The sequence below is a fragment of the Pestalotiopsis fici genome, assembly GCF_000516985.1.
Source record: "Pestalotiopsis fici W106-1 unplaced genomic scaffold PFICI_Scf_15, whole genome shotgun sequence".
In the NCBI taxonomy this organism is placed as follows: domain Eukaryota; kingdom Fungi; phylum Ascomycota; class Sordariomycetes; order Amphisphaeriales; family Sporocadaceae; genus Pestalotiopsis; species Pestalotiopsis fici.
The window spans coordinates 210,658-232,822 of record NW_006917105.1 but is presented as its reverse complement, the minus strand read 5'-3'; the positions used below and the strand labels follow the sequence as shown (position 1 = coordinate 232,822).

Below are 22,165 nucleotides of genomic sequence, written 5' to 3'. Positions count from 1 at the left end.
ATTTGCATCTTGATGAGCTCGGTGCTCAGTCAAAAGAAGATATTTGAAATACAAACGACCTCGGCATGTCTCCTTGGACAATTTTGGGAATGATGAGGGAAAGACACAATGGATGTAGTAGAGCATGGCACAGAAGATTCAAGTATCTTCCGTCTCGATGTAGCAATGCTGCAAGATGCCGATGGCACTTCCGTCAAAGTGGCAGGATTGTACTTTTAACGCGCCACCGCCTGAGCCGTCAAGTTTCACCGAGGCTTTCTGGATTGCTCCTGAGCCTTTTGAACTCCTCCACCCTAAGGTCTCATGGAGTCAATGAGACGATCGGGAGGATACATTGCAGGCAAAGTCGGCTGAGGGCGGGCGCGAAGCATAGCCTCCTGGTCACCATTGAACATGGACAACTGGTGTTCAAAGAAACCTAGTAGGTCTATGGGCTTAAGCTCATGATACAGAACCTGGTCCTTGCCAATCCAAGCCCAGCCGCGAGGCGTGCTGGGGCTCTCGCTCCATGTAGCCACAACGGCAGACTCCAAAGAACGACCCTGGACGTGTCTCAAGACGATGGCTTGAAGACGTTCTATGGCAAAGGCCTCCGAGACGTCACGACAACAAAGCTCCCTGGCACACCAGAGCTGCCAGGCGATACGCTGAATTTTCCGACGATGAAACTTTTGCTGAGCTGTCAAGTCGCGTAGGTCAGCGTCGAGGTGCAGGTGAGCTGGCATGGTTTCCTTGGAAAGGAAATCGCAGACCCCCTCATTGATGGTTTGGGCATAATGGTTAGGATCAAAGATCTCGCCGCCCTGGAGGATAATTCTCGGGGGCTTCTTGGGTGCCCATGCCGGCCGCTTGAGGTACAGGTGACCTCCGTCGTCAATGCCCAGTTGTTCATCTACCATCATCTCGTTGGACAGATTGAGCCAGTCAAAGGTCATGGGTGGGAGTTTCTCGTTGCGGGTGCTGCTGAGCTTGCGCGCATCATCCTTGGACATCTGTTGTCCGTTGTAAAGCTCGCCAATAGTAACCTGAATCGGTGTCGAGTCTTTCGGAGGACTGAGCTGGGGTTGGTACACAATCGGAGCTTGGGACTGGTAGCCCATGTCTGAATTTCCTGTGCCAGCTTGACCGTTGTTTGGAATGTTGGAAACCTCACTGGTCGGATTCTGACGATCTGCAGGAATAAGTGACATGAGCTGATGAACGGCGTCGTTCATTTGGGACGAGCGGCGAAGCTCTGGGTGAGCTAAGAGAAGAGAAGTCAGTGGGAGTCTGATTGAACATGTGGCAAAGAGAAGGAAAAAGATTCTTTGGACAGAGGCATCCGGAAAAGAAGTCCATACCTCTATACAAGGTTTCAATAATACCAGTAGCTTGTTGGAAGGGTCCAAGGCGGGAGGCATCTTGACCACCCTCGGATGATGCAGATTGCAGTTCATGAGGACTGGGCTCTGGTAGAGGACCGGATCCGTATCCGTGAACAAGGGCTTGCTGTTCGCGGATAAATGTAGCAACTTGGCCGCCGTTCTAGGGCTGACTAGACGCTGCTCCCATTGTATCCTGGCCGTCCATAGCTGTCGGATTGGAAGTATTATGATACTGTGAGATGGAGGCGAAATTGGACTGCGATAAATCGTACTGGCTCGGCCGAGTCTCGTCAATGGAAGAATTCTGGGCCTTGGACGGGCGACGGGCGCGAGAAGAGGTTTTCTTGTTCTTTTTATTCTTTCCTCGACGTTGGTGAGGTGCCTGCTGGCTTTGTGCACTGGGCTGAGGTGTAGTCAATTCAGTCGCGACCGACAGCTGGGATTGGAAGTACTGGGGATCGGGCTGCTCTGAGGTATTCGGACCTGCCGCATGTAGCCCAGGAGTTTCAAAACCTTGCATATCGTCGTGATGCTCTCCCATGGTGACAGCGGGGCCAGATGACGGTCGATGAAGGTCTAGGGGAGAGATGAAACCTTGTTCAAGAAGAGCCTGTTTGAGAAAGGGTGGTGTTGCGGGGTGGGGATGGTCGCCTTGAGCGAGTTCTTCCAGATCCTCGAAAGGATGAAAGTTCTGGCCGGGTAAGCTCTGCCGGGTGCAAGAGAGCAGCTCGAATGTCGAATCTGTTGGATTGTCGCTTGCAGATAGAGTTTGGACCAAAGGACTAATGGGAGCAGTTCGGTGTAGTTGAAGAGCAGAATTCCACCGAGCTTGTTGTTTCTCTGGATACGTGGGGCGAAGCTCTTCAGAAAGATCTAGAGAGGGGCTGACGCTTGTCTGACCACCAAGAGCTCTAACGCGCAAGTCTTGATCTTGGGTAGCAATGGCCTCAGGCATCTGCTGGGCGTGGCCGCGGGCTGCCAGCCCTGACACTGATTCTGACAAAGCGCCAGCCAGCTCTGAATGGTCGAACATCTTCAGAAATCGTGATGGTGCGGCGAAGCAGCTTCCCGGACTGCACAAGATATGCAACTAGCCCTCATAATACCCCAGAATACCCATCTGAGGTTGCTTTTCTCTTCTTTTGTGATTATTACCGCAGAAGTCTGATGACCGTGGTCTCTTGACTGTCTGAAGTTAATAATGGCAGTTGGTGATAATGGATAGAAGGTGAGGAATGAAGACGGAAGTGAAGTGGGCTTCGAATTTGGAATGTCCAGGGATTGTTGATGAATACAGACAGCCTGAGCCTGCCACTTGCGGATTTTTCTGCTGCTGAGGTTTTTCAGCTGCCAGCATCGCCTAAGGAAAGTCCCATGGCTTGACGAAGGCCTCTTGAGACGAGCAAGAGGCCATCGTCGCCTCCGCGGGGGGGCGGTTGGCTGGGCCATGATAACTCGCCCGTGTATCAAAAGCCACTGGGAGAGACATGTACAGTATCTTAAGACCATTTCTGCCAGTACGGACATTATAAATCGGTTGAATTAGCTAACAAGGCGGCGCACTGATTCTGAGTATCTATGGATAACAAATATGTCAATATTGAAACCAATCTTTCATGCTTGATATGAACTGCTGCGGGCTGATCAGGCTCTTTCATCTCATTGTCTTCTGAGAAAAATTAGCACATAATCGCCGCTGCGAAGCAATGTGCTTGTTGTAGGGACGCTTTCTTGCGTAGAAGAAATGAGATAGTTCATTTTTATTCACAGTGTCAGGCAGGTAGCATCTACAGATCTGAACCACGCGGGTGAGTCTAGAACAAAAGAATCATACTTGCCCATGTGATTCCGTTGACGCGTTCATGAAAATGCTAGCAAATAGTCAACGTAGATCTTGATAGGATGATTGAGTGCCAAATGCAGCTGATTTGATAAATCTAATCATAGCTGCGGTTGCAGAGGACTAAGTATGGATGATATCTTAGGTCATGTGGTAAGGCCACCATCCAGGTAATTTATTATGGCCCTTACTCAACTTATCAGGAGCGGACCTTTGATGTGGCACATTTGTGAGGATCATTTTCTGTACTCGGGGCGTGAGCATTAAGCCAGCTTTTCATGGGGCAAAGTTCAGCAGGCACGGTATTGGACTTTTGAATTTATTGACGAGTAAGTTTAGATGGATACCTACTATACCTGCAAACTGGCCAAGTGACTGGAACAGTATATCAAATAATGAACAAAATGTGCATCCTTTGCGTAGCACGAGCGTATTGCCTGAGATGGTCACTGAAGATTAACTCCTCTTTTCTGCCAGTAAGCAAATTCATTTCTGATGCTATTTTGCCCCCCGCCAGCAAACCTCAGTGCTCAGAGCATATGCTGGTAGTGATTCGGATTTGGTTGAACTACCTACTCATTTGGACAAAGATAGCCTTGTCCGGATGTGTAATGAGTGAATGGGAATTCTAATCAGATTCAATCGCTCTTTCATACCACAGATACAGTGTCATGTATGAGTGACTTTCTGCAGCACTCCAGAATTACCTGCTATCATGTCATTGACTGATAGGTACCTACTAGGTACGTATGTAGTCAACCATGGAGTGTGTTGGAGGCTGATACTGGTCACAACCCAAAGATGAGGCCATTCCGTCCCGGAGGTCGCATAATTTCCCTCCGTCTTGTCAAGAATCATGATCATACAAAATGTCTGTCAAGTGGAGCTACGGTACCTGGAGTAAGTGTTCTTGGCAAATCCACGGCAGCCAACGAAAAGAAAAGGACAAGGAAAAGAAGAAAAGTTCGACACCAATAGTGGATGCATTAGCGGAGCAGATCGTCCGTATCCGTGCCACCGAGCCTGCACAACGCAGAGAAAGAAAGCTGCATTGGCTCCGTAAGAAGTATCAGAGTGGGGGTGAGAGGATGGTAAGGGTCAGGAAGCCATGGCGATCAGCTCGACCACAAAGCAAGCACTCGAGACGTACATACGGGGAGAATAAGTCAGAGACGAAATAGGGAACTGAAGGGGTTTTCTACCAGGATAGTAAAGAGCGAGAAATCATCTACTACTACAATGTAGCTCATAATATACCTACTACTGCTCAACCTAAGCATATCTAGGTAGATAACCTAATTGTCCAGAGCCTCCACTGATATTGCCGTGTGGGTAATGCCGTCTGAACAACCAAGTGACATTGCCGTTGACAGTTGGACAGTGACAGGCAAAAGGAGCCAAGCACCAAGTTGGTACCTTGTACACAGTAGAATGCAACTCGGCCGCGGAGCATTTGCAGCACGTCTTCGACCCCACATGCACTATCGAGTTCTTTCTCCGCTGACCTGGACCTCGACTAGGTAAAGCCCTGCTACTACCGTAAGTTACAGGTGCGATCTGGGTGGTTGGCTCTTCAGGAAGGCCTTCAATGTTGTTCCTCTGAGGGCTGTTGAAAGGTATGGAAGTAATAGAACGAGGAAGAACATCATAGCACTAGGCTAGTTGGGTACTACGTCAATTTCAAGTGCTTGTATTGGCATCCCCAGAGATTATGCGCCTTCCTTGCATATGCCGTCTGGACGCTCTGCAGTTGATGGACGTCAATGGCGCACAAAAATCAAGATCCCGCACCCAGCATCCTCGCAACCACTAAAGTAGGTCGCAGTACATGTGGATACTACATTAGTTAGGTCGGTGTAAGGCCCCCCCCCCAAACTAAAGGTGCAAGTTCACCCCAGGTGAACAGCGTAAAGGATTAGGCCTAAACGGCCAGTGGTCACCATTGGCGAATTATTGATAACCTTTTGCCATTTTTGTTCTTCCTTTGTCTTCTCTAGTGCCCCAGTACCTGTTGAGAATAGGTACATAGTTTTGATGCGGCTCTCAGAACTTACGAGATCGCGTTTTGTGCAGTAAATCGCCAAAAACGTTGGCACACTATTGTACTACCTTGACCCTAGATAAGTAAGCACCCGAAGGTGTGTTGGGTGTCCCTCATTAGCTCTGTTCCGGGCCGTCATTAGGTCATGGTAGATGGCACATAAGCATGACCGTATTCCTGCATGCAGTTCTATTCCGCACGAGGCATGTATTTTTCAGGCGACACGGGCAGCTGGAATATACACCGCACCTATCTCTTCAGCCAACCGGGGCACCCAGCCAGTGACAGGTCGATCTCACATCAAGATCCCACCGTGAGTGGCATCCAACAACAGGTACCGCGGACACCTACACAGCATGTAGGTACGTTGATAGGTTGTAGGTATGGATAGGGCCCCGTAGGAACTCTACCATAGCGTCCACTCAACTTCATGGTTAGAATCCATGCAAAAGGCCCATCCCCCATTTCCAGCTGCCGCTGCCGCCACGTTAGCAAGCAGGCACTCGAGGCAATAATTTATCTCCCCGGATGCAACAATCGGCAGCCTGTTGAGTCTTCCCCAGGCAAAGGCAACCTGTGCCGCCAGCAACGGATCCGTGGTGCTTCCTACCACCGCCACCTTCTAGAATACTTCCGATTACACACACTACGGCCCGGACGAGATACTAGGGAATGCAGTCTGTTATTAGTTGATCTCCACCCAAGTACACCCAAGCGACCGCTCCATGCCCGTCCTCCGTGCTATGCTCGACTCTCACCCGGTCGGCTGCCATGACAGATTCTCCATCAACTGCTCAGAGCCCAACGGTCTTGGCCGCAGATCTGGCAGTCCCTTCTCATACCGGTGTCGATACTGACGAGGGAGATCAAGAAGGCTCGCCGGCCTCTACCTCCATCACCTCGAATCAGGACAAGCTCAACTCCCGCGCCGAGTTCGGTAGTCTTGACGTGTGTGAGGTCCTAGACCAGGACTCCCGCCCTACCTTTGTCCTTGACCTTGATCCCGATGTTCACGTCCCATCTCCATCAAACGGCCTGGATCCTATTTTCAGCAATTCAGCCCTTCGTCTCCACGAACGTCTGAGCGATGTGATCATTGGAAATAGAGGCCAGATCGAGCCCAATACGGGTGCTACCTACCAGGACTTTCGTTCCTGGACCATTGGTGTCACCAAACATGACGACAGCCGGGATTGTTTCCCCTTGAGCTTCTTGTATGCTGACATGCTATGGACCGGCTCTACCGTAAGGAAACGTTGGCGACTAATCAGCGGCAACCTTTGGAATCCAGGCATTCCTATCCGCGAGCTGTCTCTTTCCTCGAGTCGCCCATCCCGCGAGTCCTCTGAGTTATCGGCCTCGAGACCCTCCGTCATTGCAACAGCGGATAGTAACATCAACACGGCTCAAACCAAGAATTCCTCGAGGCAAGCAACTAACCGAAATTCTGGCACAAACCCCAAGGATATTGTGACCAACTCTAGCAGCACTGGCGACTCATCTCAGAGTAAAAGATTGGTGCTTGCAGCACCGGCCAAGGCGTGTCCTGACTGGACTGAGCCCCGCCCAAAAGGCGTCATCACAGCCCATATTGCCTTCGCCAGATCTATCCGCTGGGAATCAACGCCTCTAGGTCCAATGAAGAAGTGGTCGCCCGAGTTACGACAGATCGTGAATCTCGTCATGAGCAACCCTTTCCCGACTTCCTTGTTCTGGGGCGCCGACCTGACGATGCTGTACAATGAGGCGTACGCCATTGAGGTGGCTGGCCACAAGCATCCGAATCTCATGGGAACTGGCTTTTCTGGTCCATTCTCAGAAGTTTGGGACTCGGTCGGTGATCTGTTTGCAGAATGTGCTCGGACCGGAGTCAGCATTCGAAAAGAAGACGATTACATACCAATTCATCGTCATGGTTTTTTGGAGGAAACCTTCTACTCTTGGTCATGGACGCCGCTGTATGGTGGCTCCAAGAAGATACTCGGCTTCTACAATGCCCCTTTCGAAACCACGCAGTCGGTTCTTAGTCATCGTCGGATGCAAACCGTCAACAGAGTCGGAATCAACGTCTCCAAGGCAAAGGGAATCAAGCAGTTCTGGAAACTGCTACTGGAAGCCCTGGATGACAACCATTTCGATGTTCCATTCGCACTCCTGTATTCTGTTGGTGATACCGAAGATAACGATCAATCCTCCATTTCATCTAGTAGCACCATGTCGATGAAGAGTTGCTTCTATGAAGGATCCATAGGTATACCCCTGGGCCATATTGCAGCGCCTCATCAGCTGGACCTGAAGCGTAGCCGCGAAGGCTTCGTTCCTTCGTTTCGCGAAGCAATGCGAACTCGCGAGCCCACATTACTCCATACCCGAGATGGCAGCCTTCCAGAAGAATTACTGGACGGGATTCAATGGCGCGGTTTTGGCGAACCCTGCGACAAGGCGGTGATATTTCCCGTCCGGCCCACCAACGGAGAAACAGTCCTTGCCTTCCTGGTACTTGGCGTGAATCCTCGCCGACCGTACGACGATGGCTATAGGGCATTCTCTAGTATGCTGAATCGACAACTGGCAACATCACTGGCCTCCTTTATGTTATTCGAAGAAGAAGTTCGTCGCAATCGAGATGCTGCTGAAGCGGCGGCACTAGAATCCGAACACTTGACTGAACAGCTGGCACTGCAAACCAATCGCCTGCGACGGATGACGGAGCTTTCACCACTGGGAATGTTCCTATTCGACCCGGACGGTGTGCTGCGTGAAGCCAATGATCGATATCACGAGATGACGGGCCACCCTCGCGAGACTACATATGAGATGTCCTGGATGGAGCAGATCGAAGAAGGTAGCAGAAAGGCATCGGAAGAAGGTTGGCACCGAATGATTGTGGAGCATCAACCTTGGACAGCTGAGCTGCAGCTCAAGCGACTGCTGGTCAAGCCGGTTGACCTCGACGGTGAAGATATAGAGTACTGGGTCATGATAACCGCCCAGCCCGAGTTCTCTGCTGACGGCTCTGTCCGAGCAATCATGGGCTCAATCACGGATATTTCTCACCTCAAATGGGCACAGGGCCTACAAAACCTGAGGCTTCAGGAGGCAGAAGAGACCAGGCGGCAACAGAACGAGTTCATTGACATAACATCCCACGAGATGAGAAACCCTTTGAGTGCTATCCTTCAGTGCGCCGATGACATAATGGCAACCCTGAATTCCAAGCGTGCGACAGCCCAGAAGCCCTCTCTGCAAGACGTGGAAAGCTGTCTGGAAGCAGCACACACAATATCCATATGTGTACAGCACCAAAAGTCCATTGTTGATGACATTCTTACTGTCTCAAAACTCGACTCTAGTCTCTTGGTCATTACACCCGTTGCAGCGCGTCCAACCGAAGTGGTCAAAAGAGCTGTTCAGATGTTCGAGTCGGAGCTACAAGCCAAAGATATTAGGATGGTTCATGAGGCAAGGTCTTCTTTTGAAGACCTCGCAGTGGAGTGGGCCACTTTTGACCCAAGCCGCGTCCTTCAGATCCTGATCAACCTGATTACCAACGCCATCAAGTTCACTGCTGCCTCGACTACACGCAATATTACAGTATCAGTAGACGTGTCGCGTGAGCCCCCGATAACTAATCCCATACCTGACTTCCAATACATTCCGCCCAAGACGGTCAATTCTAATGTTATATCGGGCGAGGAATGGGGCAATGATGAGGTTCTCTATCTACGGTTCAAAGTACAGGATACGGGCTGTGGATTGACTCCCGAAGAGATCAAGGTTCTCTTTACAAAATTCTCGCAGGCTTCGCCACGCACTCATGCACAATATGGAGGAAGTGGCCTCGGCCTCTTTATTTCGCGCCAGCTTGCAGAACTTCACGGTGGACGCATCGGTGTGTCTTCGATAGCGGGGTCGGGCAGTTCGTTTGGCTTCTTCATTGCAGCTCGTAGAGCATCGTCGCCTGCTAACACGGATGCTGGTGCTGCTATTGCGGCCAATCTCGAGCTCGAGGTCGGCCAGGAATCACTCACACATCAAGTGACACCCCAACGTCAAGACCTCGCAGCGCCGGGCCCCGTAGCCGACCTCATCGCGACCAAAGCAGTCCCTAAATTTGATCCCCACGATCTAGAGATCTTGGTTGTGGAAGACAACCTTGTGAATCAGACAGTGCTTGTCAAGCAGCTTAGAAAGCGTGGCATCGGGGTGAATACAGCCAATGATGGCCTGGAGGCCCTCGCATTCCTGGACGACACCGAGTTTCGCAAGGTTGGCGGAAAACGCCTCTCGGTGATCCTAATGGACCTTGAAATGCCAAATATGGATGGATTGACCTGTGTGAGAGAGATTAGGAAGATGGAAGTGAGTGGCGCGATTAGCGGGCATGTACCAGTCATCGCGGTAACCGCAAATGTGAGGGATGAGCAAATCGCCATTGCAAAAAGAAGTGGCATGGACGATGTTGTAAGTAAACCGTTCCGCATCCTGGAACTTCTTAAAAAGATCGAAGCGCTGCTAGGTGAAGTACCTGAACAAAACTCAGTTGCTTCAGGGGCGATAGATACCAAGGAAAATTGGTAGGAGTCTGGCTACGGTCTAGAAGCATCATGATACAAAGGGCGAAAACACCTGGGCTCGTCCATAATAGAGAGAACGATTTTTTGGTCAAAAGTGACAACGCAACCACCGTGTCACACGCGACCTTTCAAGGTAATAAGGCAACCAATGCAATGTTGGCCTATGGCGGCAACAGCAGTAGATTATTTCAAGTCATCTCTCATTGAGAAGTAACACGTAAGTACCATAACGAGAGAATGATGGACTCTGTATTTTTACAATAATACGTGCGCTGCTATGTACTCTTCAAGACCATGTGATCTAAGGTTCCGGAACGACATGTGCCAAATCTTTCGACATGTCCACCTGCGTCGTCCCGCCGGTAGCTTTGGGGCCTTCGTATCCTTTGCGGGCTCCGAGCAGCCACCAGACCGTGAGAAAAACAGTCGAGCCACCCCAGAGCAGCGACGCGTAGTTCATGGTGGCTGCGTCGACGGGCAGAGATGGCGGGAAGCAGTAAATGACGAACCATACAATCATGTAGCCGCACGCCACCGTGTTGAGCACGTAGCCCAGCAGCGGGCTGCCTCGATTCAGATGAAAAGTACCATACGTAATATTCTTGCGGCCCGTGAGGAGGTGTGGGAGGATGGCTGCAATGTACGACGAGGACGACATGAGCACGAAACTTCCGGCAAAGGCATTAAAGGCCGTCGTGCTCCCAACGTAGATGCACCCGAGTATGGTGACTAGCACGGCAGTGAGGACAGTGGAGTGGATGGGCACATGAAGGGTAGGGTGGACTTTGGACAGGTGACGGGCGAAGGGGGTGGCCTTGTCCCTGGCCAAAGTCCACAGAGTCCTTCCCGCCGTGATGTATAATCCGACGAGGCAGATGCAGATACATACTAGCACCAGGAAGAGTAAACCAGTGGCCGCAGCTGCCGATCCCGTACCTTGCCGATAGATCTCGGCTATGGGATACGCAACCTCAAAGAGGGCGTCAAAGTCGTTGATTGCGTACATGATGGCAATAAGATACGCGAGACCAGTGATGAAGCCAATGCCCATTTGGAGACCAATCGCAATTGGGACGTTCCTGGAAGGATTGGGGATCTCCTCGGCAAGATGAGAGACAACGTCAGGAACGCCGACCGAGAATGCGCCGTTGAGCATTCCTGTCACAAAGACAAAGCCGGTGGGATACCCGAGATCGGCCGACCATTCGGTCCATACAAAACTATTCGTCGCGTGTGAAGCCCGGCCGCCACGACCCGGCATGACGGCTAGAACAACTATAGTGATGAGAAATCCCGTGAGAATGAAAAAGATGCCAATGTTGTTCAGGTGAGGCATGGCGCGGTTGAAGAAGCAAACAGAGAGGCAGGCGATCCAAGTGACAATGATGTACACAATGAAGACGTGCCAGCTCTCGGCCACAAAGTCTGGGTGATTCAGTGCGTACATCTGGACAATGGTGCTTCCAATGATGGAGGACATGGACGCTCCGCCAAACACCCAGGCAAGGTAGTTCCACCAGCCTGCAAAGTAACCTATTAATCTACCCCATTTGAGCCCCGGGGTGACGGACGCCCAGTGGTATACACCGGCAGACGACGGGATGGCTGAGGCGAGCTCGGCAATACACAGGGCGACAATCCAGTAGAATACAGAGACTGTGATGAACTCGTACAAGACTCCTAGAGGAGAATTAGTTTTGCGAAATGCATTCAGCGTGGCAAAGTTGCCACTTTGCAGTCCAAAGCTTTTGAACATACCAGGTGGTCCTCCATTGTATAGAGCGACGAGAATGCTACCTCCTACAGCAGGCCAGACGTTTCCGACAACAAGTCCTACGCCGGCCAGAGAGAGCAAGCTAAAGTTGCGCTCGAGTTCTTGAGTGTGTCCTGATGCATTGACCAAATCCTGTGATGCTTCGATGCCGCCAACCCCAGAGCTAGGCACTATCTCCAACGACTTCTCCGCCTTACCCTGCAGTGTCGCCATCTTGGATTTGCTGGTATATAGATGACCAAAGACGGGGAAGTATAAACTTGTGAGAGGGAACAAGACGAAATTAATCAAGAGCCGCAGTCCCGGCTCATATTAACATGAACTTGCCCAAGAAACAATGCCATACCGTCCGTGCCAGGTCGGGTAAATGGTCTCGCGAATGACATGATCCTCCAGGTTCACCTCCTCTCTCGGCTGATACGTACCATAGATAAGGTTCCAGGCGGTCGAATACGTTAACGTTAGCATGACTAAAAACCCGCCGAGCTGTAAAAGGACAGTCCAGGCGATGATTAGATAGACGAGATTATGCGGGATGCTAGCGCGCGGGGAAGCGTCGTTCAAAGTATAGCGCCGCCGGTAGCTTGCCGATCCAACCATGGGCATATCGCCAAGGGGCAGTGGTTCCATTTCTCACAAGTAACAGAAACAGTAATGGTATTTACTACTGATGGAGTTTGTTCAGATGAACTAGCGCAGTTATTACCGGGAAGCCATGCTATTACCGCCATGTATCAGTAAAAGAATACATTGATAGTAGGCAGATAAGGCCTAGGTCATACCACGGACAGTTGGCCCCCTAATTACTTTCTTACCAGTGTCCAACGTGTAGTACAAAAGTCAATGCTGGACAGTTGGCCTAGGCATGAATTTACTGCTCTCTTCTGACCAATGAATGGATCAATACCGCGCTGGCTATTTATATACCAAGTGACCAAGTATTTGGTTCATGTTAAGATGCTTCAACGATTGATACCCCACATACACGAACCTCTTTCAGGCAAGACATCGTTTATTCTGCTTCTCTAGCCACAAATCTTAGAGTCAAACACTTTGGAATTTATGGCGAAATCATGAAACTAATCAAGATTTGACCGAACAGTATAACATCCTCCTCCTGATTAGCTGAATTGAGATAATCACAGGCCTCCTTGTGGTCAAATTGCCCATTTTCCTTCAAATTACTTATGGTAGTCTTGATGATGAACTTGTCGAATTCGGGATGGCCTTGGGAAGTCAAGACTCTTCCAGGCTGAAACAGTCCCTGAATCTCGCAGAGCTCACTTTTGCCTACAGTCATCCAGTCTGGCGGCAACTTCGCACTGCTAGTGATGCCAGCGACATGGTCGGAATGTAGAAATTGGCATGACATAGACTCGGTGTTCTTTAGCAAGGAAAACTTCTCTTTGAACTGCGGACTCAGTGTTACCCGCTGAACGCCAATTTCCCAACCCATTGGTGATTTTTCGGCGTGAACACCGTGACTACTGAGCAAGGTTTGGGCTACAAGCTGATGCCCAAAGCAGCTTCCATAGATGCGCACATGCTGGTGGGACATGTAAACAACTGATCACATGATTAGCTGTCGAGAAATCTGTAAGCAATTTTTGACACAATACTTTACCTCGAAGAAACTTTGCCAATAATTGAATTCAAGGCGTTTTATCATATGCGGACTGCATTGAACCAGTTACAATGATTGCATCAAAGTCGTGGCCCACATGTTCTGGATACTTGCCATCCACAACAATGAACCCAGTTGCCCGAATCACTACCTGTTCCGAGACTCTGCGTTTGGTATTATATTCTGTTACCGACCTCTCCAGCCAGTTTCCAAAGACAGTGGTGAATGTGCCTCTCTCTCGGCCAATATTTTCCGGAAACTGAAGAGACTCAAGAACAGCAATTCGAACGAGTCGAGGAGCAGTGGCAGACATGGTAGCGACGTGCGCAATAGTGCAAAGTTGTCGAGTCTTCAGGACGTGATGGATATATGGCGATGACGGCTTCTGTTTTGCAAGTATATCACCTTATTTTTGATGTTATGCTCAAATGTGTGCCGAGATGCGACGATGACTCAAATCATGTTGAAATCCGAGCATAAAAATGGTGCTTAAATAAATGGACATGTTTGCTACTCAACCCCTTGTGTTTATCACAAGCACGGAAACGGACACTGGAATGACTCGAGGACTTTTCAGCTTAAAGAGGGACTTATTCACTGTACTCGAGTCTCAATTCGAAATAGACGCATTCGTAGTCGCTACTTTAGTGGAGGATATCATCTCAATACCAAAATTCGTTTCGGGTCAAGGGCGCACTGAACAATCGCATCATCAAGGTCTCGAGTGATGTTTAAATTAGAAAACATGGGTTGAGTTCACGAACATACAAAATAGATATGATGCAAACAGCCCTGCCATTCAGCTGCATTCGGTTCCAGCCATGACTATTTAATTGCCAAGTAGATTTCACTCAATGGTCATGGTATTCAAGATTTCGCGACAACTCATCAGCAAACATATGTGCGTTCTTTCGTGGTCACGTGAAATCCCATAATGTGAATAACGAGTCCCACATGCAGCAGGTACATGACAGCAGCCGCCTTCATGCCTTGATCCTCCATCTTAACACCAGCGATTTGAGAGGAAGAAGCCATTCAGCGGCTGGGCGATCATGAACAAAATTGACCAAGTTTAATATAACTACGATAACCCGTCTTACATGATTACACTCATTGTGTTCTTTATATTACCATTACTGGAGATTGGATACGAAGATGTAGCGAGTCACCCTACAGAATCTGACCGTTACTAGGATCCCTGTTTAGATCCTTGCTTTAACCCGCCACATCTATTGGATACTGACGTCCTGTTGCCATAAGCTTATTACTCTGTATATGCAGATCAAAGCACACAGAAAGCACACCGACCACAGTGCGGGGAAGTGGCCGTGAGAGGACCAACAAGCAGCCGTTGATATGGTTCAAAGATAACCCCCATTTTGGCAGTTGTAGAAAGGTAGGTGCGCAAGTACTCTGCATGCTTCTTGCCACAAGGGTGTCATGCTTGTCGCTTCATGCTGCCCTCGTCTAGATTCTCAAGGTGCATAAATATAGCTATCTCCAGTCCGGTCTCCCCTCCTTTAGGTACCATCTAGCACATAGTCATTCTCTTTCACACTTCTTTGCAATGCTGAGAAAGTCTCCCACGGGCACTTGGCTACCCGCATGGGTCCCAGAGTCTACCATTGTGCTCTCGTGTTTACTCATGATTTGCTCGATTGTCAACTCGACGGTAAGCCACATATCCTGTGCCTACGGGAACTACTGTTTAGGCCAATAACAAATGGTGATACAAGGAAACTGAAAACATATAGACAAATGGCTATGATGGCTCCATGCTTAATGGACTCAACATCCTGCCGTCTTATACGGACTATTTCGACCTGACTCCGGCGACGACAGGATTGAGTACCGCCTCAGTGTTTATCGGTGGTTTTCTTGGGCCCCTCTTTTCAGGTGTCATAACGGACAAATTTGGTCGCAGACCAGCCATTTTGTATGGAAGCGTGATCACCCTCATTGGCGTCATTTTACAGACTGCCGCGCAGAACATTGCCATGTTTGTCATTGCTCGCATCATCATTGGCTTTGGTTCTGCACTCTCGGGTATTGCGGGCGGTGTTTATCTGTCCGAGACATTCCCGAGCCGCTGGAGAGCCTGGGGTGTTGGATTATTGAATGATTTCTACTAGTCAGTGCTCGAGATGCTCATTTACCGAGCGCTTCAATCAACGCATGTCGATGCTGACATGATGCAGTGTTGGTGCCCTCATAGCTGCTGGCATCACCCTTGGGACTGGCGAATGGGAGTCGACGTGGGCATGGAGAGCACCTTCGTTGTTTCAAGGAATCTTTTCACTTCTTTGCATCGTCATATTGCCATTCATGTGAGTGCTTCGTTAACCACATCAATTCTCTTCGCGGGCTTGTCTAAGTGGTATCCAGTCCGGAATCTCCGCGATGGCTTCTCCATGAAGAGCACTATGAAGATGCGCGACTTGTCGTCGCACAAACGAACACGAGCGGAGACTTGTCCGATCCTGTAGCTATTACCATATGTAAGTATTCTTGTGTCAAAGTCTTGGCAATCACGGTCTGAAAAGTCAAAAACACCAGACAAGGAGATTTTGGACACTCTGGAATGGGAAAAGAAAGAGGGCCGAACCATGAGTCCAAAAGAAGTCATCAAGACTCCCGTGGCAAGAAAGCGTCTCCTCATTGGTGCTTCTGCCGGTCCCTTCTCATGCATAGCCGGAAACATCATTGCTTCGTATTACTTGGGGTCGGAGCTCGAGACTGCGGGTATCGTGGATACTCTGAGTCAGTTGAAAGCTGTAAGCCCTCATTCCCGCATGAATACCTTGAATTGAAACTAACTGCAAACGTCAGAATGTTGTACTGAATGTCTGGTGCCTTGCTTGCAGTCTCCTGGGCACTCACTTGGCCGCTAGATGGGGCAGGAAACCGACAGCACTATTGACCCAGAGCCTCCTAGTCATTTGTCTATTCATCATCGGCGGCCTTTCAAAGATGTATGCGGATGACCCCGAGGGAGCCTCCTCAAGCCTAATTTATGGAGACGTGGCCGTCATGTTTCTCTTCCAGGGATTTTACTCCGTCGCTTGGACCCCTTTGCTATATCTCTATCCCCCAGAGGTCATGAACTACTCTATTCGAGCCAATGGGGTTGCGCTATCTCAGCTTGGATTGAATGCTTTCGCGTAAGTAACCCTCTGCAAAAATGTCAGGGAAGACGCTGACTTGCATCCTCGCAGCATGGTACTAGTGTTCGTGATGCCGATCGGCCTCGATAACATTGGTTGGAGAATGTACATGATCAATGGCTCGTGGGATATCATTGTTATTGTTCTCATCGTAAGTATCTTGAGCCTTAATAACAACAGTTCCCAAATATCTACCACACTGCTAAATATAGACATTATCAGGCCTTTTATTGGATCGAGACAAAGAACAAGAGTCTGGAAGAGATCGACGCTTTATTTGAAGGTCAAAAACACTCTTCAGTTCCCGACGTCGAGAAAGTCCGTCTAGGTGTCGAGACAATTGATGTCAGCAAGGTCGAAAATCAAATTCAAGCAGATATTCATGCCATAAAGACAAAGTAAAGTGGGATCAAGCAGCAACAGGAAAACATATGCTGGTGAGCAGTGTAACTGAGCCTAGGTACTAAGAAGCTTATCAGTCTTCCCATAGTGTTCACCTGAAAGGTAAATGCAAAGCTATTGCGAGCCGACTTTGCAATCAACCTCGGCTTTTGGGATCTAAGCACCTAAAGCTAGTTTTATCAACGCAAAATTGTCTTGACATGCCGTCAATTGCCATGTTTCATTTACTCCTGGTCCGAAGAGGCATGATCAGCTGGGCATCTAAGACATGTGATAGTCCGGTAGATGGGACGCAGGTTGTAGTTCATGGGACAGAAGTGACACCAAGCTCACCGGCACTTGTCCGCTCCGAGTTGACCTGGCCAGCCATTGGCTCGACCTGATTATGGCACTCTACAATGCAAGCCACAGTTTGCTGACAGTGCCCAAGACCCTGTTCCAATAAATCCTTCGTGTGCAAAGCAATTCTCTTTGGCTGTGTGACACTCTTGAGATCCGATTGTAACAATCATCAGCTGAACGAGTGAACGCAAAAGGGCAAGGTAGGAAAAGAAAATGTACAAAATTCTAGCCGCGGATGGTATACTAGCAACTCAGAGTTCTAGGCATGTTTCACAGCGGCTGAAGAGTGACTAGATCAATACCTCCCGCTGCAAAATCGTACCAATTATAAGCTAGACATTGTCAATAGGTGATATTGGCGGTAACTGAGCTAGGGAAAGTAACTATGCTTTGGTGGACGAGGTCATGTCCTGCGCATTCGATCCAATGAGAAGCGAAAATACCTATTTCACATCAGATCCGTGTCTTTGAGATGCTCCCGCTTAGCAAACCCGTGCAAGCCTCTTTAGTCACCACTTGTTCTAAAAAGACGTCAGAGTGCAGGGACATGTCCAAGGAAAATGCAAAATGATTTAGAATGCGTAATGTGTATAAAGATAAAAGCAAAAGACAATGATTCCATGAAAGCAGCATCGCTACAAGCAAGTGGTGGCTACATAGGGCCTAGAAACTTCTGAAAACATACCACCGTCCACCTCTGCGCCTTGAAGATGCGTATATCAACAGTCATTGTCGCACTCAGTGCGCCGCATGCGCTGGCCTTCCCGTGGCTGACACCAGATGGTATGAATGCTCTCCTCAATCATCCGGAGGCTCGCCAAGAGATTGATCGCCGCCTGGAGGAGTATCGATCAGGCAAAGCCAAGGAGCGCGATCTGATTGGTGGGATTGTGGGCGGCTTGGGATCTTTGCTTGGAGGAACGCTTCAAGCGGTGCTTGACAATGTGCTTGGTCTCATTCCTACGTCCGAAGCAGTCAAAGGGTTGCAAAGATTCCCGCAGTGTGGGTCGACAATTTCCCCGAAACGTGGCTGGCCATAGACACTGACTTTGACGACACAGCGGACCATCCCTTCCAAGCGCCTGGTCCGACAGACCAGCGTGGACCTTGTCCCGGCTTGAATACTCTTGCCAACCATGGATGTTCGTAGTGAGGCCTGTCAACTTCTGGGTCCTGGTCATACTGACATGATGCATCAGACATTCCCCGTAGTGGTATTGCTAGTATTGGCCAGATTAATGCTGCTACAGCAAAGGTCTTCAACATGGGAGCCGATCTTTCGTCTCTGTTGGCAACTGGCGGTGCTCTTGATGGTGGCGATATCCTGTCGCAAACCATGAGCATTGGTGGCCCTGATAATCGTGTTGGTCTCCTTGGAGGTGCCCTCAACAGAATCTTTGGAACTCCCTCAGGTATCGCCGGACACGGTAAGTTAGTCCTCTGCAGAATTGAGTCTGCGTCCATAGTATATTGACCATGGCCAGGGAAATTCAACGAGGGCGATGCGTCTGCCACCCGCGACGACTTTTACTTGGAAGGCGACAATATCTCCTTCAAGCCGGAACTGTTCAAACAAATGCATCAGCAAGCTCTAGCCAGAGGAAACGGCACGTACAATGTCGATGCCATCAAGGAGCACTTTAAGAATCGGTACGCGGCATCAAGAGCGGCCAACAGCCGGTTTTACTTCAACGTGCCCAGCGCTGCCGTGGTCATGGGTGCATACTATTTCATTCCTGGATTCTTTTCAAACGGAACCATTGGGCAGGGTGGTATCGCCAACGAGGCATCCATCACATCATTTTACGGCGCGAAACCCGATCGTGCGAATGCGTGGCAGGATCCAGATCTCACATACACTCATATACCGGAACGCATCCCTGAGGTTGGGTGGTATCGTCGTGCTACCCCAATGACCATTGTAGAAGCCGCCGGTGGGATTCTTGACGTCTATCTGTACGCACTGCCACCGTTGGGCGGCGCTGGTGCCGACCAAGGCTGGGTCTTGGGGCCACTAACTCTTCCCAGCACTCCGCAGGCCTTGTCTTGCTTCCTGTACAATGCCATATTTGCCAACTTCCCGTCCGAGTTGTTCAACTCGGTGTCCTTGCTGCAGTCGCTCGTCAATTCTGTCGTTGGCCTACTGGCTCCTGGTTTCCAGGCGCTGGGCTGTAACGTTAATCTGCCAGATGCGAATGGCGCCTCGGCCGCGCAATTCAATGCTGCTGCGAAGCAGTTTGTTGGATCTGCCAAGACCGAGGCTGTTGGCAGTGGCTGGTACAATGGAACTTAATTCTACGATGAGGCTTGGGATTGAATTGCTGGGCTAGGTGTTGATGGCGCGCCCCAGCCCATGGCTGTACATGTGGTTGGTAGAAGTCATAGGTTTGCGACACGGGTGAGAATGGTTGTTAACAGCACCACCAACCATGTGTATAAAGCACCTCCTTGAGGTACTGTCGCAGGAGGTCCCAGAATTCAGAGTTGTCTGCCAGTCGGTGCAGGAAGGTCATTACACAGCAATAGCAATATTCCGGGTGAAATAGGACTCCGCGATGATCCTCCTAGGAGCAAATTTTTCTTGAGAACAGGATCAGTGATGGATTTGCGACGTCTGTGCGAGTACGTATACAGGTAATAATAGTATCCAGCTGTACTCTGTAGTGCTGGAGTATTTATTTCATGGCTTTGTTTCGGCGCGCGGCAGTGGTTTGTTGGGATCACCGGGAACCAGATCCACCGTCTTTGCTCACAGCTTTGGTCAGAAGTGTTGAGTTGAAAAGTGCAATTCTATTCCTTCGAGTTGCGAAACGCATTCATTCGATGGACGAATTGTCAAGGACGCAAGCCGATTGAGGCAAAAGATGGACATTTGCATGGTGAACATTGACCTGTGCTGCCCGTCCAAAAGTACAGGTACATTCGGCATACTCCAAAGTGCCTGCACACGTGTTAAATCGCCAGTTGCATACATACCCAAGCGGATAAGGTGGGGGGAGGTTATCAAGTACCCGGTACCTGCGCTGATCAGACGTCATGAGCTTGTGCTAACCAAATGTTGGGGTGTCTACTACTAATGTATCTCCCTTCTCCATTTGTTATGGGCTCTCAGCACAGCATCCAATTCAGCAAGTCAAAAGCGTCCGTCCAGTCGATCTTGTTCGCGCATGAAATCATTCATTCATTCCTTGATTCATTCCATTGGATGCATGTTCGCATGATCCTTCTCGTTTCATCCTGCAAAGCACATTCTGTCCTGATACTGCTGTTTTAATTCGAACGAGCTTGACGGAAATGACCAGGACTCACAGTCAGCCTACATTTTCCACTCTTTGTAGCAATGCGACAATAGTTGCCCGCGACACCTTGACGACATGATTGGCACATCTCTCTATCAGTTCGTCTTTATCAGGGCCTGCATATTTGCCTTGCACTACACTTCACCATTATTGCTGCTCGCCCTCGGCATCCAGCTCGTTGCTATCGGTCGTTCTGCGCTCTCATGGCGAATCAACCAGTTGTTCATTGCTTACTGCATCGTTGACTTGCTCTATGCCGTCTTGATATGGTGGCCTTACAACAAACGCCTCAAAGATGAAGCGAGACATCCACCACCTCTGAGCTCCGCGGATAGGAGGGCGCTGTTCCTCAAATGCGCTGATCACATACCTGACCTCGAGCGATATCTGCGACTCTGGTTTCTTGGGGCAGACAGCCTTGATATCAAACGTGATAATGTCCATGATTTCGTCCTCTGGGCATTTTTTGACACGGTGCCAGAACGGGCATCGCAGCAGGACGTTTTTGAAGCTGAAGAACTCGTTGATCTCCTTGAAGACCGCCTGGGGCGTAAGCTTGATGCAGGGCGAGGGAAAGCCCGCGGACTGTGTCTGACAATTGATGCCATCGAAACGCGATATCGTAGCTTTATCTGGTACATCATTGTCGGACTTGTCGACCTGTTCACGCATTTCCAATTTGCATGGCTCGGTTTCGAGTACTTTGCCCAGCCAAGATCCGAGGCTTTCTCGGTCACGCCTCCTCGGTTGCAGAGCCTATTCGCAAGCAAGCAGTCTGCGTCCAGACAGCTCAGCTACTGGCATCGGCCTCATACGGCAGCCGACAAATCCCCAGTGGTCTTTTTGCACGGCATTGGAATCGGGCTCTGGACATATGTCCCTTTCCTCTCTAGAATTGGCGGTAACAACACCGGTAGTGGCGACATTGGTGTCATTGCTATAGAGATTCTCCCAGTCTCATTTCGGCTTACTGACGCTCCTTTGAGTAAGCTTGAGCTCCTCAGCCAGCTCGATACCATTCTTGACAGTCACGAGTGGGGGGACTTTGTGCTGGCCGGGCATTCGTACGGTACCGTTCTTGCGTCGCACATGATCCATTCAAGAACATTCAACTCTCGCCTCCAAGGTGTGGTCTTGCTGGATCCTGTGAGCATCATGTTGCACCTGCCAGACGTTGCCTATAACTTCACAAGACGGAAGCCGAGCCGAGCCAACGAATGGCAGCTATGGTATTTTGCCAGCATGGATCCCGGCGTTGCTCACGCGCTGGCCCGGCATTTCTTCTGGCGCGAGAACATTATCTGGAAAGAAGAGTTACTCGACCGCTCTACGAATGAAAGGACCCGTGATAGTCATGGGATAAGCACTAGAAAGGTAGCGGTTTGCCTCTCTGAGCGAGATCTCATTGTCGACACCTTGAGTGTAGCTGAATATTTGGCTGACGGCGAAGACTGGACCCCAAGCACGGGCTCCGACGTGGGTGACGAGATGTTGCACAGAGACCTGCATGTCACTCGTGATGGTATTGAGATCTTGTGGTTTCCAGGGCTGGATCACGGCCAAATGTTTGAGAAGCGCGAGAATCAGGATCGCGTGTGTCGCGTTATTGATAGCTATTGTGCGTAGTGATTCACAATGTGGTCGATCGATCTGTATCACACACACTCAAAAACACAAGCTGTATATATTAATGACATGTTGCACCACCTGTTTCTAGTGGTAAACATTTGCTTGATAT

At 49.7% G+C, this 22,165-nt stretch overlaps 8 protein-coding genes across 8 annotated transcripts; 4 read left to right on the top strand and 4 right to left on the bottom strand.

The window, feature by feature from the left end:
- Window positions 1-293: 293 nt before the first annotated feature.
- On the bottom strand, window positions 294-2,397 carry PFICI_15108 (uncharacterized protein; the record flags this gene model as incomplete). The annotated part of the gene is made up of 3 exons (XM_007843689.1): window positions 294-1,243; window positions 1,341-1,484; window positions 1,536-2,397. 3 exons carry the CDS (start codon window positions 2,395-2,397, stop codon window positions 294-296), a joined length of 1,956 nt encoding a protein of 651 aa, XP_007841880.1.
- A 3,619-nt stretch (window positions 2,398-6,016) lies between these two features.
- PFICI_15107 (uncharacterized protein) lies at window positions 6,017-9,826 on the top strand (the record flags this gene model as incomplete). The annotated part of the gene is made up of 1 exon (XM_007843688.1): window positions 6,017-9,826. One exon carries the CDS (start codon window positions 6,017-6,019, stop codon window positions 9,824-9,826), a length of 3,810 nt encoding a protein of 1,269 aa, XP_007841879.1.
- Window positions 9,827-10,123: 297 nt separating this feature from the next.
- On the bottom strand, window positions 10,124-11,809 carry PFICI_15106 (uncharacterized protein; the record flags this gene model as incomplete). Its single annotated transcript, XM_007843687.1, has 2 exons — window positions 10,124-11,502; window positions 11,581-11,809. 2 exons carry the CDS (start codon window positions 11,807-11,809, stop codon window positions 10,124-10,126), a joined length of 1,608 nt encoding a protein of 535 aa, XP_007841878.1.
- An 847-nt stretch (window positions 11,810-12,656) lies between these two features.
- Window positions 12,657-13,154, bottom strand: PFICI_15105 (uncharacterized protein; the record flags this gene model as incomplete). The annotated part of the gene is made up of 1 exon (XM_007843686.1): window positions 12,657-13,154. The coding sequence occupies one exon, from the start codon at window positions 13,152-13,154 to the stop codon at window positions 12,657-12,659; it is 498 nt and encodes a 165-aa protein (XP_007841877.1).
- Window positions 13,155-13,248: 94 nt separating this feature from the next.
- On the bottom strand, window positions 13,249-13,533 carry PFICI_15104 (uncharacterized protein; the record flags this gene model as incomplete). Its single annotated transcript, XM_007843685.1, has 1 exon — window positions 13,249-13,533. The coding sequence occupies one exon, from the start codon at window positions 13,531-13,533 to the stop codon at window positions 13,249-13,251; it is 285 nt and encodes a 94-aa protein (XP_007841876.1).
- A 1,254-nt stretch (window positions 13,534-14,787) lies between these two features.
- PFICI_15103 (uncharacterized protein) lies at window positions 14,788-16,786 on the top strand (the record flags this gene model as incomplete). The annotated part of the gene is made up of 8 exons (XM_007843684.1): window positions 14,788-14,892; window positions 14,975-15,351; window positions 15,419-15,547; window positions 15,606-15,718; window positions 15,777-15,994; window positions 16,050-16,381; window positions 16,436-16,535; window positions 16,607-16,786. The coding sequence occupies 8 exons, from the start codon at window positions 14,788-14,790 to the stop codon at window positions 16,784-16,786; spliced, it is 1,554 nt and encodes a 517-aa protein (XP_007841875.1).
- Window positions 16,787-17,838: 1,052 nt separating this feature from the next.
- Window positions 17,839-19,421, top strand: PFICI_15102 (uncharacterized protein; the record flags this gene model as incomplete). The annotated part of the gene is made up of 4 exons (XM_007843683.1): window positions 17,839-18,130; window positions 18,190-18,270; window positions 18,328-18,555; window positions 18,613-19,421. 4 exons carry the CDS (start codon window positions 17,839-17,841, stop codon window positions 19,419-19,421), a joined length of 1,410 nt encoding a protein of 469 aa, XP_007841874.1.
- Window positions 19,422-20,502: 1,081 nt separating this feature from the next.
- Window positions 20,503-22,053, top strand: PFICI_15101 (uncharacterized protein; the record flags this gene model as incomplete). Its single annotated transcript, XM_007843682.1, has 1 exon — window positions 20,503-22,053. The coding sequence occupies one exon, from the start codon at window positions 20,503-20,505 to the stop codon at window positions 22,051-22,053; it is 1,551 nt and encodes a 516-aa protein (XP_007841873.1).
- Window positions 22,054-22,165: the final 112 nt, after the last annotated feature.